Source organism: Episyrphus balteatus, chromosome 3, assembly GCF_945859705.1.
Source record: "Episyrphus balteatus chromosome 3, idEpiBalt1.1, whole genome shotgun sequence".
Lineage (NCBI taxonomy): Eukaryota > Metazoa > Arthropoda > Insecta > Diptera > Syrphidae > Episyrphus > Episyrphus balteatus.
This window is the reverse complement of record NC_079136.1, coordinates 86,575,241-86,593,180: the sequence shown is the minus strand read 5'-3', so window position 1 is coordinate 86,593,180 and position 17,940 is coordinate 86,575,241. Positions and strand designations below refer to the sequence as shown.

Here is a 17,940-nt window from a genome sequence, read left to right as displayed (position 1 = left end):
GATATATTTCTCGGACTCTGTTTCAACGGGACCCTTGTGCACTCGAAAAAAAATCTGATATGTATCACCTTTTCTCGCATTACGTCGAAAATGGGTTTAGAATATAAGACACACTTTTGCTTAAGAAAAGATTTGAACATTATATTCTTCATTTAAAAGAGTTCGAAAACAGCTATTAAGTATAATACAAAATGCCTTTTGACCACAGCACAAAAAAAATTGTTTTTTTTTGCGGAATCCCACAGAAATTTTAAAATTTTATTATAAAAACGTATACAAAATTAGCGTCCAAAAACTAATACAAAGTCTTTTTACGAAACCATTATTATCTTTGAAGTACACAAGTTCAGTGAGACGGAGTTAAAGCAATTTCCTCCTATCAGTTTTCAAACATTTATCTCCAGATTACCCTCTATTCTCTGAAACAAGCTGTATTGACATAGTTTAAATTAAGAAAAAGTCACCTGCTGTTTAAACAAAAGCATATTTTTCTTATTGTTGTTGCTTTGTTCTGTATTTCGACTTCAGAATGAAGATAAAATATGAGTACATGATAAAATTGAGTACAAACAATCAACTAAAGTAAACTAAAAACAACAAAAATGGTTTCCAATTCCATTGCATCAATGAATCATATAAATATTTCTATAACTACAAAGTAAGCTACTATCACAATGAGAGAGCCCTTATTTTAAATCAACAAAAATTCTTATCGAAATTGTGTTTTTTATTTAATTTCTTTATAATAATTTTGTTCCATCTCTTTGTTATTGACATTGAAAACCTACATACTCATAAAACGTTCTAATGATGCTTACTTAAAACGACGGAAATACTAAAACATTGTCTCGTCTCTATAATTTTTCTTGTTTGCTATCAGTGTGAAGCAAATTATAATAAAGAATATAATTCACTCTCGACCGCAATTGTTCTTTTTTTCATATTTTTATTTTATTTTTTTCTGTGTTCAGAATATGGCAACGAATGCTGGCTACGATGATAATGGTGATACAATCCAAACAGGGCGGGGAGATGCAAACAATGCAAGTGATTTCTCATCATATTCAGCACAGCAAAGAGCGCCATCAACCATTGCCTACAGTAATGACCCACAAAATGCCCCAAATGAAGAAACACATTTGAAATCAGCAAGACAGGCATATTTTAGCGATGAAAAAATTGTGATACCCGAAATTGAAAATGTAAGTTTTTTTTTTTTTTTTGAAAATCATGCAATTGATTTTGAAATGGTTCATATTTTTTTTTTCTAGGTCGGATTTAGCTTTAGAAAATTATGGGCGTTTACAGGTCCAGGGTTCCTTATGTCCATTGCATACCTGGACCCGGGTAACATTGAGTCTGATCTTCAGAGTGGTGCAGCGGCCAAGTATAAAATTCTATGGGTTCTCTTCGCAGCCACAATCCTGGGGTTACTCATGCAGCGATTGTCAGCCAGGTAATTTCTACTAGATTTCTTTTTCAAATTATGTACTTATTAAGTGTTTCTATTTCTTTCACAGATTAGGAGTGGTGACTGGTTTACATTTGGCAGAAATGTGCTACAGACAGTATAAAAAACTTCCTCGTTTCATTCTATGGATTATGATAGAAATAGCGATCATTGGTTCTGATATGCAAGAGGTCATTGGCACAGCAATTGCGATATACCTGTTATCAAATAAAGTGTAAGTCTTTTTTTGATCATTGTTGGACTTGCACACAAAAGCTTATTTTAATGACACTCGAAATTTCCCTTTCAGTATACCATTGTGGGGTGGAACACTCATCACAATTATTGACACGTTTACGTTTTTATTCTTGGATAAATATGGCCTGAGAAAGCTTGAATTGCTATTTGGATTGCTTATCACTGTGATGGCTGTGACATTTAGCTATGAGGTAATTACAATTATAAGTTTTATTATATTCAAGCTATGTAAATTAAACTCTACACAAAAAGGTGATTTTTTTTTTCTTACTTTTACTAATGTACCCCCTCCCCCAAATGAGTAGGTAGCAGTGTAGTACAATGTATTGTTAGAATGAACAATTATATAAAGACCTTGAAATAAAATTAAACCGGGGATATTTTTTTTTTTTGTTGAGACAATATTATTGCGACCTAGCGAATTGATATCAGCTGTGTGAAATTGTTTCCGCAAATGTATTGTATTTGTAATTTAAGTTAGTCAATGTGATGCGATGTCTAGAATTTTATCAGTTGAAAGTCGTTTGCAAAAGCAATGAATTGCAAACCATCCGACATTGAGTATGATTTTTTTTAAATTTATGTAGTGACTTACCTTAGTGTATATAATTTTTTTTATATTTGAATGAATAATGATTATTTCTGATTAAATATTAAATCTAAATTATCATTGTTTATTGAATAATATTTTAATTTTAATATTTTCATAAGAAACTTCCATTTTTATTTGCCATACAAAAGTTTGTAGATAGTATAACACCAAGTACATATATGATACATAAACTTATCAAACTTTATATGACAAACAATCTACTATGGTCTTCTAATGATCAAGGACTTTTTCATGGTGAACTCCAGCTAGCCGTCTACAATTTCCCATCTCGAATCGTTGAGGATCATTTTCAACCTAACCTCAATCATAGATTAAGCCTCTTGCTTCCTTTACCCTTTGTCATGGTGTTGAAGACTTTACTGTCTGGAGCGTCTCCATTACATCTACGTGTCCCACCAATTTTCAAATATTAAATGCGTTCCTTTTTGTCCAGTGGCACGTCATTTTTCACGTCATCATAAGTAGGATCTTGCTTTCGAATACAAAAAGAGAACTTTCATCCGCCAGCAACTGCCTGTTTGAAAATTTCCACCATAAAGTTATATCTTTAGATAGTCACGTACTGACCAATTGGGGCATATTCATAGTCGTTTTTAGACTCCAGTTTATCTTAGGCTAGGGTTTATCCAATGTTATTTAAATAGGATAAACTCCAGTCTTTCTTAGAAACAGCTTAGACAGTCTCTGAATATGGCCCATTTTTTTTTCAGTTTTAACAGTTTCTTCTCGTAACACTGAAAACTTAAGTAAATCTTTACGAGTTGCCTCGTTCACCGTTGAGGTTCTGTCTGAAAAAGTGTCCTGATTAAAATAAGTAAAGGCGCTTTATAAAGGTTTTGGGTACGAATCTGGGCTCGGAATTCCATCGCAACAGGGCTTTAAGATATTCCCGTGAAATTTTTTTGAAACTAGCTCAATCTTTGAAGGATTTTATGTCTGAGTTTAGAACACAGAAAAAGAAAGAGAAGTAAGGGTGCTGGGCTTATATGTATATCAAAAAAGAGATAATAACGTTTTTTTTTTTTAATTTTATAACGGGAGTATTACAAAAACTGGAGCTAATTAATTTTTTCCGATTTCGGATTCGATTTCGATTTGGGAAGGTTTACTTAGGTTTCGGCAACAAAAACCTTTTAAACTAGTGTTATTGTTTTTTGTAAATTTAACAACTAAAACGACACAATTCAAATTAAGAAACTATAACATCTACCTTTTCCTTCTGGAAAAATAAAAAACAATTCAAATTAATTCATTGGCATATTCATTTTACCTCCTTTCTTAAAATTTGCTGTGGGATCTTAGAATATTTTCTTCTGTAAATATTTACTACAGACTAAAAGTTAAAGGGAAGAAAATTAGACCTAATGACTAAAGAACAAATCAATAACACCTGGAAAACTAGGGACGATTGTATTATCTCTAGAAGTTTATGGCCTAAAATCAATGAAAAAGAAACTCGGTATATTTTATCCCTGAGCAAAAAGAATATTAGAGTCTTGATAGGTGTACTAACGGGTCATTGTGCCATTGGTACAATCGCTATTAGAATGGGCGTATTTGCACCTGATTTCTGCAGGAGCTGTCAAGATGTAGAGGAAATAGAGTCCATTAAACACCTGCTCTGCGAATGTCGAAACCTCCAAGCAAACTGACTCCATTACTTCGGAAATAGGTTCGTGGGAGAACTAGATGATCTAGCGCAGGCTAGAGAGAAAATTCATTAAAACTACAGGATGGTTCGTAAATGAGCCAGTCTTTGTAAACCTATAAAACAGTCTAGGAACATCAATGCGATTTTAAAATAAAAGGGATCACAATGGACCAATAGGCCCTATTTACCTAACCTAACCCTAACCTACTAAAGACTAATCAGTTAAACTGTTATGAGTAGAAATCCTTACTCCAAGTTGTATCAGTGTAGCGTTCCCCATTTTCGTAATTGATTTTCTCTTAACTAGCGCTTCATTTTTAATAATCGTACAGATGGCCGATTTCAGAGCTTCCACTTGCACTCTTTATAACAATAGATAAAAGTTTAGTGTATTGTAACTCCGCATTAATTTTGAGTCATAAAAAATCTGAAGTTTCAGATTTTCTTTTGACGACTGTTAGCGATAAATTTTTAATAATTAAAAAAACTGTACAGAAAAATGTTTTAAATATTTTTTAACAAAAATCAAATAATTTTTTATTCTAGTACGTTGTCTCAAAACCAGACCAACTTGAAGTTTTAAAGGGAATGTTTATCCCTTGGTGTAGTGACTGCGATTCGAAAGTGTTCCTTCAGGCAGTTGGAGTTGTTGGAGCTGTTATCATGCCACACAACTTGTACCTGCATTCAGCTTTGGTTAAGGTAAGTTAACATCAACATGTCAAATTTAATTGGAATAATTCAAAAAATATTTTTTTTTGCAGTCTCGTGATGTTGATCGCACCAAGTCAAACAAAGTTCGTGAAGCAAATTTCTATTTCTTCGTAGAGGCAACAGTTGCTCTTCTTGTATCATTGGTCATCAATGTATTTGTTGTAGCCGTATTCGCTCATGGTCTATATGGAAAAACCAATGAAGAAGTGGTAAGACAATTGATCAGCTTTCTCTAATTTGTATATTTGGTTTAAACGAAATCCTTTTCAATTAGCTTGATGTTTGTGTTAACCAAACAATGTATCCAGATGCCCAGCATTCATTTGTTGATGACGTAAATGGAACAGCAATTGTTAATGCAGATTTGTACAAAGCTGGTCTGTTTTTGGGTTGTACATTTGGAGCAGCTGCCATGATTATCTGGGCAGTGGGTATTTTGGCTGCAGGTCAGAGTTCAACAATGACTGGAACCTATGCTGGTCAGTTTTGTATGGAAGGATTCCTAAACTTGCAATGGCCTCGTTGGAAGAGAGTTTTTGTTACTCGTTTTATTGCCATTGTACCGACTTTCTGTGTGGCCTTCTTTAGTAAAATCGAAGATCTCACTGGCATGAATGATATTTTGAATGCGGTAATGATGTTGCAGCTGCCATTTGCTGTGATACCAACGGTTGCCTTTACTTCTTCTGTTGCTATTATGGGAGACTTTGTAAATGGATTGTAAGTTGTAAATGAAGAGTTTAAAAAAAAACATATATTTAATTTTTTGTTTTCCAATTTTTAGGGCAAATAAAATATTTTCGATTATTCTCACTATAGTGGTAATAGCAATCAATTTATATTTTGTTATCGATCAAGTTCGTGGAGCCGATCTAGACAACTTGTTGTTTGTATTGATTTGTAAGTTTAATTTTGTTGTTACATTTTTTAAAAGCGATTCATAATTAATTTTAATTAATTTCAGGTATATTTTCGGTGTTGTATTTGTTGTTTAATATTTATCTTGTGATACACATGTCGGCGTGCATGGGCAGCCAGAGACTCAACGACAGCACGGTAAGCATTTTATTATTTCTGTGTATTGTTTATTTTTTAAAGATTATTAGAGGATCATTAGAGGATTAGTCTTTTTATGTCTAAATCCACCAAAATATTTGTATGTTAAATTTCACCTCCAAATTTGGACTTGATTCGTTCGCCAACATAGTTTTTCTGTAATTGTAGATTTGTAGATGATATAAGAAAAACTTTGGCAGATTTCTATAAACCGTTAAAATATACATTTCTACATTTTCTAATATACATCTATATCGTCGGCGTAAAGCAAAATTGTTATGTACTTGTTTTCATATATGAAATGGAGCAAATAGCATTTGCATCAGAAACCTTGGGGGTCAATTTGTAATGTGATTATCGCCAAACCGTTATCGTTTTGACGATTTTGTTGATTTCCGTAACTTCAACAATCACTATCGACGCAGTCCACATCGTTTCTTTTTCCTGTTAACAAAATTAACCCTTTTTATGTTTTTTTTTTATCAATTTAAAAGAAACTAATTTTCTACAGAATTAAAAGTTTATACGGTGAAAGAACAATAAAAAGCATTGCTTCATAGCTTCATCACATTTTCGTGTCCAACTGTACATTTTGTATGTATGTGTCACAATCTAATACATTTAATTAAAAAACTAAGTAATTTTTTTTTTAAGTATTAGCCCAGGTTAGTACCCGATCTAGCTATGCCGGTTACTAGTACTAGTACTTGGTCCTAAGTAAAAGTTAGTATCCGAGCATTTCTTCTGATTTCACAAGGCTGTGCTTAGAAATAGTACGTAGAAGAAGATAATAAGGAAAGAAATTCGATAAATCCTATCAAGAAAATTCATAAACAAACAATAAGAAGATTGTCAACAAGTCTTATTCGCTTAAACTTAGATCATAACAATACCCAAAACGCACTAATCACTTATTTCAAGCAAAAAAACTTCTGCAATATCTCTTAAAAAGAATGAATTCCCTTGCTGTGGTTCAAGTATCTAAGCCACAAAGCTGCCGACTTGTAGGTCCTAACTAGTACCCAGTCCTAAGCAGAACTCGGTACCAATTTGATATTTCTACAGCTTAGTATTTTTGTGTCTTTATTAGTACTCGGTATTGACCGTATTAGACCGTATTAGATAAAGAAATGCATTGATACTAATCCAAAAAATCAACTTTTACATAAATCGGTCTAGTCGTCCTTGAGTTTCAAATGATGTAACTAACACGACTTTGTTTTATTTAATACATATGTATGTATATAATTGAACCGTAAGTTTGCAAAATTGTTGGGAAAACGCATAAAACTGATAGCTTCTATATTTAACTGTTTTTAGATGTTTGACCTTCAGATAAAATAAAGATTATGTGAATTAGAGTCGAATGAGGTAAAAATTTTATTTCTATCGGTTTCCGGTAGACAAGTATAACGGTTTAAAAACGTTGGACTTATTCCGTTCTTACAACTTACGGTTTGAAATTTCACCTAAAAGCCAAATTTTGAATGAAATAAACATATAATTTATTTAAAACAAAAGTTTTCATGATAGCAATTAATTAACTATTGATAAAGTTTGAGTAATCAAAACAAAAAAGTGTTATACATAGTAAAACAAAAATTTTTGTTGTGGTCTGTTTTTTACTTGAGTAAAATAAAAAACGAGAAAATAAAGGTAGGTTCGCATGGTCATTCTTCGGTTAATTTTTTAATGAAAAAACTTTTTGAGCCCAGTATTTTGAAGGAAATTTAATCTTCTGTTTTTATTTAGAGCAAGGCATATGACTATCTCAGCCTGAAAAAAAAAATACCGTTAAAAAAGCAAAAAATCACTTTTCTTGACTTTTTCATGTTTTTTTTGTTACTGTTTATGGAATTTTTTTTTCAATTTTTAAAAAACATTTTTCCGATATTAAATTTGATTCTCTTTTATACCCCTATCTTCAATTTCGACCCTCTTATTTAATAGCACTCCGCGGTTTTATCTTCTCTTATAACCCAATCAACGTTTTATGCAATAAAAAACCGTGAACTCCTTAGTTAAGACATAATCCTTCCAATCCTGGATTTATTCTGTTCTTAAAACTTATAAAATTTTTAAAGCCCTGTAACTTCGACACCCAAAATAATTTTTTTGTTTTTTTTTTTCAACTAAGAAGATGTGTCTATGCCTAAAGATAACATTTGCATCAAAAAGTCAATTTCGATAAAAAGTGGACTTATTCCGTTCTTACAACTGACGATTTAATTAGGGTGGTTCTTATCCGGAAATCGCAGTTGGATAGCCGCCATCCGGCTGGAAATGTTGAGAACAATTTCCCCATTTTTTTTTTTTTTTGATTTTTAAAAGGCTTCCTTCCTCTCCCGGATTCAACGTGAAATTTTCATGTCAAACATTTGTTCGCATTGAAATAAAAATCCGCAAAAATTTGTGAATTTGTATTTCGCTATTTTGAACTATGTAATTTCTGTTCATCCACCGTGGAATTTCGGAAAAAAAAAAAAACATTTACAGACCACCCTAATACATATATTATTTATTTTTATTTACAGTGGGTTAAAAGACTGGTACTTCCATCACAAGACGGATTTTCAATGAATGGAGTCAGTTCGCCGTACGCAAGGTAAGTCCATTTCTATGTTTAACTGTGTAGTCTTTGTGTCAGTCTTTAATATTTCTGTGCTGTAAAAATTGTTGCTTGTTCCAATTTTGATTTAATATTTTCCTTTCAAACTTTTTTATTTTATTTTTAACAGTGGTGTTCCTACAAAAATAGGCATATCGTAGATAAGAGTGCAATTATAAGCTTAAAATAACATTTTTATTTAAATATACTAGATGGAACCATCCTAGTATATGCTTCACACTTTATTTTATTTATCATTGTAGAACTATTTGCTTAAAAAAAAATTATTCATTTTTGTTAATAATTGTTAAGCCTTTTAACGAATTTCAATTTCCCAAATGTTGTGACTAATTTAAACAAAAAAATAAATGACTTTTTTTTAAATGTCTTGTAAATAATAAACAAAAAATATATCAAATAAGGAAATTTGTTAACATAAGAGTTTAAGAGTGCATTATATCCTACATTAAAAAAAAAAAACAAAATGTAATACATGTTAATCGCTATACATACTTTGCGGTGAATACGTTTTTTTCGGTTGTGTGTGAAGGGTGTTTTTTAATCTCTCTTTGGATTTTTTTCTGTTTTTTGTTAAAACTAGCTTTAATATTCAAAACATTTTATACCAAAATTAATTATACAACAAAATTTACAAACCAAAAAAAAAAAATTATTCTTTGTGTTTCATTTTCACATATGTATGTCATCGTCTCCTCTCAATGTTGTGTTTGTGTGTTCTGTATAGCATTTCGTACAATTTACGTAGCTATAATACATAACGGACGCCTACTTACCACTCTATGTTCTCCTGCATATTCTATTGATCTGGTCGACTTCATCCATACGTGCCACTAACAGTAACAGCGAACTTACGGTTTATAGCGCCGAAATGACCGGATATCCCACCAAACGATGAATGGACGCAACTATAAATTATTTATTAATTTTTTTTGAAAAAAAGACTTACTCAACTGCAACGGTGCAATAAATTACTAAAAAAAATATGAATTCTTCAAAAACAAACGTACTGTCAGGATCAACAATTAGTCGATTAATGTTATACAAATGTTTGACTTTAAAAAAATGAATGCCTTATCGTGTATAATAGTAGATTTAAGTTTTGTTATTGTATTTATTTTTATAGTTTCTACATAATATTTAAAATTTAGTAACAAAATTTAAAAAACAAACAAAAAAATAGAATAAAAAATTTCAATAATTTTTGTTGCCTTGTTTTTTTTTTTTATTATTTGCCAATGTGTAAGCATGGATATGTTTTTTATTTTGTCCCATTTATTTATATGTATTTGTATGTAAAATTACTATTTTTTTTAGTTATTCTGCATTTCCAAAAATTTAGATGTTGTTTTTTTTCTAGTTGCATTAATTTATTTCATAAATATTTCATTTTTTAACTAAATTCATAATCATAGCTAATACAAAAATTGGTTTAACCGCTTTTTTTTCGTAAAGGTTTATACTTTATTAAAAGTAAATACAGCCAGTTAAAAAGAAGTACACTCGACTCCCTCTAAGTCGACTTAGAGGAAGTTCGATTTAGGGAGAGTTGACTGTATTCATCTTTTTATCGATCTTTGATCGATAAATTTAAATTAGATCTAAACCATCAATTCATTTTGCACTTTTAAGCTTTGTATCTATCTTTTTATTTTAAAACAATAAATGAAAGACGAAAATTTTGTATCATATTTTTTTTTAAATGAAATTAAATAAAAAAGAAAATTTTAATTTGACTTAACCACTTTATACAGGTAAATATGAAACCTAATATGTATCCAATCCACATAACTTTTCTATACGATTATAAAATATAAAACTCACAGTCAATTCTGCTATTAAGTTAAGGGGGGAAAACCCTCTGGAATTTTTTTATTTTTGCATCATTAATTGTTTGCCTAAAAAATCATTTATCACCCGATGAAACTATTTTAGTGGTCTTAGCCTTAAATGAAGCCTCAAAAGTCCCCAGATAGTCCTGTAACCCATGCGTTTAGAGCCTACCACACTACAAAAATGAAAACTTTAAACGAATTTTTCTCAAAACACGTTTTTTTCCGCGCCGTGCAACGTAACTCAAAAACTAATGAAGCTATCGACTTGAAATAAAGTGCAAATTACTCGTTAACTCATTGGTCATTGCATGAACCTTAAAGTTCAATTGAATTTTCACAATAAATATTTTTTTTAACAATTTGTTTATAAAAAAACATTGTGTTTTTTCGTTTTTTTGGTCTATAATTTTTATTTTACACTTGTTTTTGCTAAATTTAGGTTCATGCAATGCGTATAAATATATTTTAATGGAAAAAAATTTCTCTTTTGATTATAAATAATTAACTGGACCTGGGCATTGCACGGCGAAAACGCGAGGCATCAACTTTAAACGGCTGTAGAGCCGCCATTTTGTTTTTTATTGCTTCAAAAAAATTGTCAATAATATCATGTATTTTTCCAAACTTTAATTAATGCTTTCAGTTTTTCAAAAAAAAAAAATTCTTGAAAAACCCGTCTTCCAGAGGGATTTCCCCTCTTAAGTAGAGCCAAACATAAAACATTCAAAAATTCCCTCTTTCAAACTTGTATACCTTTTGGCCCATTTCACACTTAGCCGGGAACCGCTTTCAATTTAATCGTGTGAAAGCGCCCTTAAGAACGTGTATCTAGCAACCGGCTATCCGTTTACCCGGTTCCCGGCTATGTGTGAAATGGGCCTTAGCTGTGGGCCGACAAAATTCACCAACTGTTTTTTTTTTTGGAAAATTTGGTAAAATTATTCACACTGAATATGGAATTTACAAATCCAACTGCGGGTAGAGCTTGAGAATGTATACTAGTTACTTGTTCTCTGAATTTTAAAGCTAGGAATGGATTGGATATAATATAATTATTATAGTGAGCACCAAAAGTTTTGACACTTACATTTGATCGTCGGACCGGGATTTAGGTTCATAAAAAATTAAGTAGGTACTAGCATTTTTTTTTAAATTATTTGTTTACTCATTATTTCGATTTTAAAAGTTGAAAAGGCTGTGGGCTTCACTTGTCCTTTTCAACATACAATTGAATATTGCTCAACTGAAAGGCATATGAAACAAGTCGTACATTTTAAATGTTCGCTTTTAGTATGAGAACATTTTAAGTGAATCAGTTTCTTGGTACAGACATAAAAAAAATTTGGTCCCAAAGTTAGTTACAATAACAAGTAGGTAGGTACCTCTGGCATGTGCATTTTAACCAAAAACAAGCTTACAGCGTCATTTGAAAATCAACCTTAGCTTATGGCACATGATCTTAGGGTATTTTTCGATGCTGCATCGCATAGAACTAAAACCAAGACAATCGGAAGAAAGTTTTGGCTGAAAAAAAAAACATTTTATAGCTTCAAAATGAGAATCGTCACAGCAAGGTCCGGGGATGGTTTTTTGAAAAAAATTTCATATTTGTTATCTACTATTGATGCCCTTTCAAGCCATATACAGTACCTTGCCATATTATTAGGCCCAAGAGAAAAAAATACAATTTTTTGCTTCATGTTGCGATTTTTTAAATATCTTAAAGGACAATGGAAATTTTGGCCCTGAGACCAATAACGATGAAACATATATCATTGAAAAGGTATTTTTGCGTACATCAATTGTTTGTATGGCGACAAACTTCAATTCGCTGTGTGAAAAAAGTTATAGACATAAATGTAGAGTAGGGTAAGAATAGGCAACATTCGGAGAAACGGCCGTAGACTTACTAAGCTCACGAGGTTACGGGTTCAAATTGGTGTCAAAAGAAAGATAAGTTGATAGAGAAAATGAAAAAGTAGGGTTACCGCTTTTAAAATTGGAACTTCTAGGTGGCAACCCTATTTTAAAAGAAAAGATGACATATAACACATCTTTGTAGTATGATCAAATGAGAAAATTTTTGAAATGTCACACAAAAGCCTAAATAGTGAAAAATTAATAAAATAATATTCGGAATGTAGGCCTACAAATTGGCAACCCTATTTAAATTAAAAAGAAAAAAAAAAAAAACACATCAAAAAGTCTTTTTTGACCAAAAGACTAGGTAATTACCTACAAACTTTTGTTAACATTCCCTTCTTTCTTAAAATTGTCGGTTGACACATCAAAAACGGCAAAAATTTCAAATAGAAATTTAAAAAAATTAAAATTTTTGATTTATACACAAATTTTTGAATGCAATATTTGAAAAGAATTGAAAACCAATAAAACTGCATTTAAAATTATGTGATAGGTGAAAGCAAAAACCACGAAAACAGCTAATAATTTCAAAAACCGAAATAAAATAAATATAAAAACATTTTTTACCGGGAAATTTTGAATGTAATCTTTTAAAGAAACTGTTTTGCAAGCAGAATCAACAAACATTTTAAAAATAGATGATTTAACTCGAGGGAAAAAAAATTTTATGTATGAGTTAAAAATTTCCCATACAAATTTGTATGGGGAAAGTGTGACCCTAGAGGCACGGGTTAATGACCTCCAAAAAAATTGTTTTTGCTAAATTCCCCGTATTTAGGCCCTAAACTTTCGATCTGGGGGGTGTCACCCCCGAAAACACCACTTTGGGAAATAACGGACACCCTAATGTACATAGATACGGATTGACTTAAAAAAAGTTAAAGAATTCATAAATTTTTATATAATATAACATGCAAAAGAGAATAAGCTCCAAAATAAGTTTTCTATTTGAAATCATGACCGGAAAATTTCCAGACGGGTCCAATACTTAAATTTTTGTTTCGAGAAATAACGTGACATTCTTAATTTTATGGCAAAGGTCCCATCTTGTATAAATATAGAAGCTCTGATCGTCTGGTTGTTACGTTATGTTCTTAGATTTGGGGCAGTTTTTTCTTTCGTAGAAAACCAGACGAGCAGAGCTATTCACTATATGTTTCCAATTTTTTTAAGTCAATCCGTGCCTTTATAATAAGTGTAAGTAAATGAGACAAAAAAATTTTAGATACTTCGATAAAAACTTTAAAAATTCAGCAACATGAAAAATTGTATTTTTTTCGCTTGGGCCTAATAATATGGTAGGTCTCATTCGTATCGATCCTGGGTTTTTTCTCCATATATTTTTAAGCTATCTCCTTTGGAGGAAATTTTTTAAAATGTTTGTTTTTTTTTTATAAAATTTTGAATTTTTTTTTGAAAATCCAACAAAAAAAATGTATAACAATTTTTTTTTACCTAAATGTGCACCATTGTTAACTTATATCTTTAAACTGAAACTTGTTTAGAGACTTTTTTCACTAGATATCTGCTTCTGAATGTAAGACAAAAAAAATGTTCTGATGCTAATAATTCAGCAACCAGCCCTTCAAAAAACTTTTGGTTTTCAGTTATGAATACAGCTTAAAGAGACCTTTTTTTATGTCTCACTTGTTTAAGAGAAACAAATTTGTTGTATTCCCGGGGCCTCGGCAGGATAAGACATCAATATTTTGATAAAATATGGTTTCAAATTGTGTTTTTGAAGGATTTCAAACACATGCAGTAAAACAAAAGATGCAAAAATGGATTTTCTGAGAGCCTATCTTCTGCTGTTATAAGACTTTTTTCAATTCAAATAAGCCAATTCTTTATTATAATCTTTGAACAACAACATCTTGAAGGTGATACCACTAAGTGTATATGGCTACAGTTACAGCACTGTTTTACGGATGCCAATCCGATCATCAGACTCCTTTATTCCATGTTGTATGTGGTTCTTAGTCTAGTAATTTTTCATTTTGTTCGTTGAGGACTGCGCACTCGAAAATTGGAACTTGGCCATTTCTGTTTAAAATGTTTGAATTTTTATACGAAATATTCGTTTTGAAAGATATATCTTTCTAGTTCACTCAATATAAGAACTAGGGTCAAAAAATTAATTCATAAATTTGTATAGTTGGTATCGAAGCAGAATTTCACCCTCTATGGCAGTGGTGAGGATATAAACAAACGTTTTTTTGTCCTGAAAAACAGCTTTTTTGTTGTAATTAGCATTGGAAAAAATGTTCGTTCACTTCTTCACCAGTGCCGATTGACCAATGAGAAAGAAGTGGAAAAGTCCCATTGGTAGATTTCAAAGTGGAGACAAAGGGCTGCCAGGTGTCATCAAACATAACAAATAGAAAAAATATTACAAACAAGTCTGAAAGAAAGGTACCATAAAGGCTTTTGTAAACAGACACAAAGTTGACAACTTATCAAAACGTAGGCAAAAGGGTTGCCAATGGTAATAAGAAAAAAAATTAAAACTAACCAAAAAGATTTAAATATAAAGTTGGCAAAAAGGCTTAAAATCGTTTAAACTAAAGCCTTTAACATTGAAGAATACAAATCAGCTGAAACGTAGGTAAGGGTGTTTTCATAAACGTCTGCCTAACTTAGGCCTGCGTTAGTCGTGTTCATAAAGTCAGATCTGCGATCGGACTAACTTAGTCCAACTGCAGTTCTGCTGTTCATAAACGTCAGTATGTCGTCAACATCGGGCAGATTGCGCAGCCAAAATTTTATTGCTGCAGAACTCAAGAAGAAATTTATTTGACTCTTGATTCGATTTTTTTTTTGTTAATTAATGTAAATATTGTTAAAAAAAATGAAAAGCAAACATAAATTTTAATGACACAGAAAATTTCGAAATCGTGTTTTTTGAGATAATGTGTTTATATTAATTTTTTTCGTATTAGGGTGGCTCTAAAAAATGTTATCTTCTACAGTTGCTTGAAGAATTCCAAAAAAATCAACGTGGATATTGTTTTGACCAAATTATCGAAGAAAAAAAAATTTCCATTAGGGTGGTTCAAATTTTTTTTTTAATTAATTACAAAAAAAAAATATTTTTCACTGCAGAGAAAGTTTGTAAAACATGGTTTATGAAATATAATGTAATTTGGCATGAATTTAATATTACTATAGCAAAAACGCACTTAACAAACTTTCTGTGCACTAAAAATCATTTTTTTTTTCAAACGCACAAAAAACTTTCTTGAACACCCTAATTAAAAATTTTGTTTCCATAGATAATTTGTTTTAAATGTGAACCACTCGGTGTTTTTATTATTTTTTTTTTTAGAAGAAAGTATTTTTTTTGTAGCCACCCTAATGTAACACGGTTTACAAATTTTTCGTGGTATTAAAAACAATACTTTCGGGAACTGAAAAAGAAATATTTTTTTGCTTAAACAAAACTCATTCTGTGGTAATTTTTTATATTTTTTTTCTGACATTTATGAACACTCAGTGACTGCTGAAAATTGTACCAACGCAGGCCTGCAAACATTCTGCAGAATTGGTGTGTTCATTAATGCAGCAAAGCAGAAAGACGATTGGACTGGCGCAGATTTCCGACGTTTATGAAAACACCCTAAGTCAAACACTTTCATGGCCATCATTCAGAAGAGTAAATTAGGTGTAAATAGGCCTTACTCGTACAGGTCTGGTTAGTAAGTGGTGCAGAGCTACCTTAAGTTATCGGAAATCAAATATTAAAAAGAATGTGGGTACAAACACTTTTTTTTCGTTAATTTTATTACATTGCAAGTCGATGAAATGAAAGGTTTGTTTGGAGTCTTTTTGGATACAAATTTAAAATTTGTCAAATTTTATGGAATGAGGATGAAGTCTTCTTAGAAAATTTTTTTTTTTACAAAAGTAGGTATCCAAAAGGTTTTTGGACAAAATTTTCTGCTGTTTGTTTTATGTTAGTCAAAAAATGTAAACAACAAAACAGATTAAGAAATAAAAGAAACGAAGAATATCACTAATTTTGACCCTAGCGAGGTATCCGTTAGAGCAATAATTCGTCCGATTTCATACGAATCGAAGGGTTTTTGCTTGTCCGAAGCATGTCTCGAAGCATGATTTTTATTACCGACGAATACCTCGGTAGGGCAGATTTTGTATTGTTTTTTCAGACACATTTTTTAAATTACACTTGAAAATACTCAGTTCAATGAAGGGTTCTTTCAAAGCGTTGAGAGATCTTTCAGAATCTTAAATACTCTCTCTATTTAGCTAGTATGTATGTTTATAGGTTAATTGTGAGTACACAGAGAGAAAATAACGCAGGGATAACTTTACTTCTGGTATACTTGACTTTATTTCTGGTACCCATACTTATTTATAGGTTTTGTTTTATTTAACTATTATTATGGCATTATTAAATCTCTGTGTATGGAAATTATAGCGCTTAAACAAAAATTGAAAGTGATAGCCTTAGAGTAGAATTAACAGAACTTCTTTTTCATGTTCGTGTGCACTGAAAATTGAAATGAATAAAATTGCTTAACCCTTTCGGACCCAGCGTTACTCTCATGTAACATTTTTTTAAAAATTCGTAAAAAATATTAAATTAAACAATTTTTTAGGTAACAATGGCTTAATTGAAAGATAATTATGCCTAGTTACTGGATTATTACAAAAAGTTAGTCAAATATCATACCTTTAATTTTTTTTTATCGAGAAAGAGACTGAAATTCACATTTTTTTTATATATGGTCATAATTTTGAAAAAAAGATATAAAAAATGTTAATGCAGAAAGAGTTTCGTTTTTTTGCTTAGAAGAAGTAGCATACATTATAGTTTCATTAAAAGTTATTTTCTCAGTTCTCCGACTTTTTTTGGTGGTCATAGGCAGTGCATGTTACTTACATGCAACATGAGAAAAACACATTAGTTTTGCTATTTATTATTTTGGAAAATAACTTTTTGCTTTTCATATTTCTTAGTTGTGATGTTTTTGACCCGATAATACCGAAAAAACATTTTTTAATATTGATTTTCATAGCTTCGGTTCGAAAGGGTTAAAAAAAGTTGGTGGGAGTGGGATGATAAAATTCCTTCAATGTTAGTAAAGAAACAAGTAATTAAAAAAAAAATAAAAATAAAAATGTTTTAATTAGGATTCGAAGCTGAAATAAAATTATTTTGTACCTATTTATCTTAGCATGATAGTTCCGAGTTAGCTAAATAATTGTGGTATGTATTTATTATTTAACAACTTATCTTGAATTAATGAATTTTGCTGTTAATGTGTGTAGATGTAGAATGTTTTAATAAATGCTATGATTTTTGCTTCATAACTAACATTGATTCTCAAAAATAATTTAACAATTTTAAATAATATATTTATTAATTTTTCTTTTCAGAATGGATGTGCAAGATGATGCATAGCCACTATTGAACGATACTGATTCAGATAGTTATGAGATAAGTTAGCAATTACCGGCTTATCTTCATTTTTTGCACTTTGTACAATAATTTACTTAAACAAAAAAAAAAATATCAATACCTTCAATGTTTAAAACGGTGCCATGACATAAGGGTTTAATAATTTTTGAGTTTGACTATTTTCAGCTCTTTAAAAAAGTGACAAAAGCCCAATGCAATAAATATTTTCAACCAGATAAATGTTTTGTCATTTTGAAAATGATGTTTATGGTTCCATAGAGCTAAGCATTTAATTCACGATTTAATTAATAAACTAATAAAGTTAACTGAAGCATTTTTTTTTTTACTTTCTCTTATGTCACGTCACCCTTTTAAATATATTTTTATTTAAT

The 17,940-nt window shown here is 30.8% G+C and overlaps 1 protein-coding gene across 5 annotated transcripts in view; it reads left to right on the top strand.

Annotated features, from left to right (window-relative positions):
* LOC129913295 (protein Malvolio) overlaps positions 1–17,670 on the top strand; it is a 42,224-nt gene extending 24,554 nt beyond the window's left edge. Inside the window, exons 2-12 of one of the 5 annotated variants that reach the window (XM_055991888.1) lie at positions 972–1,202; positions 1,272–1,456; positions 1,521–1,685; positions 1,761–1,899; positions 4,519–4,674; positions 4,737–4,895; positions 4,961–5,406; positions 5,471–5,586; positions 5,651–5,742; positions 8,277–8,347; positions 17,527–17,670. In XM_055991888.1, coding sequence (XP_055847863.1) covers positions 975–1,202; positions 1,272–1,456; positions 1,521–1,685; positions 1,761–1,899; positions 4,519–4,674; positions 4,737–4,895; positions 4,961–5,406; positions 5,471–5,586; positions 5,651–5,742; positions 8,277–8,347; positions 17,527–17,551 — 1,782 coding nt within the window. In that variant the 5' untranslated portion in view covers positions 972–974 and the 3' untranslated portion in view covers positions 17,552–17,670. Of the gene's footprint in view, positions 1–971; positions 1,203–1,271; positions 1,457–1,520; positions 1,686–1,760; positions 1,900–4,518; positions 4,675–4,736; positions 4,896–4,960; positions 5,407–5,470; positions 5,587–5,650; positions 5,743–8,276; positions 8,348–8,480; positions 8,812–9,095; positions 9,463–17,526 lie in introns of those variants that run through there. The other 4 variants (XM_055991886.1, XM_055991884.1, XM_055991883.1 and 1 more) reach the window with 4 other exon arrangements.
* The last annotated feature ends 270 nt before the right edge of the window (positions 17,671–17,940 follow it).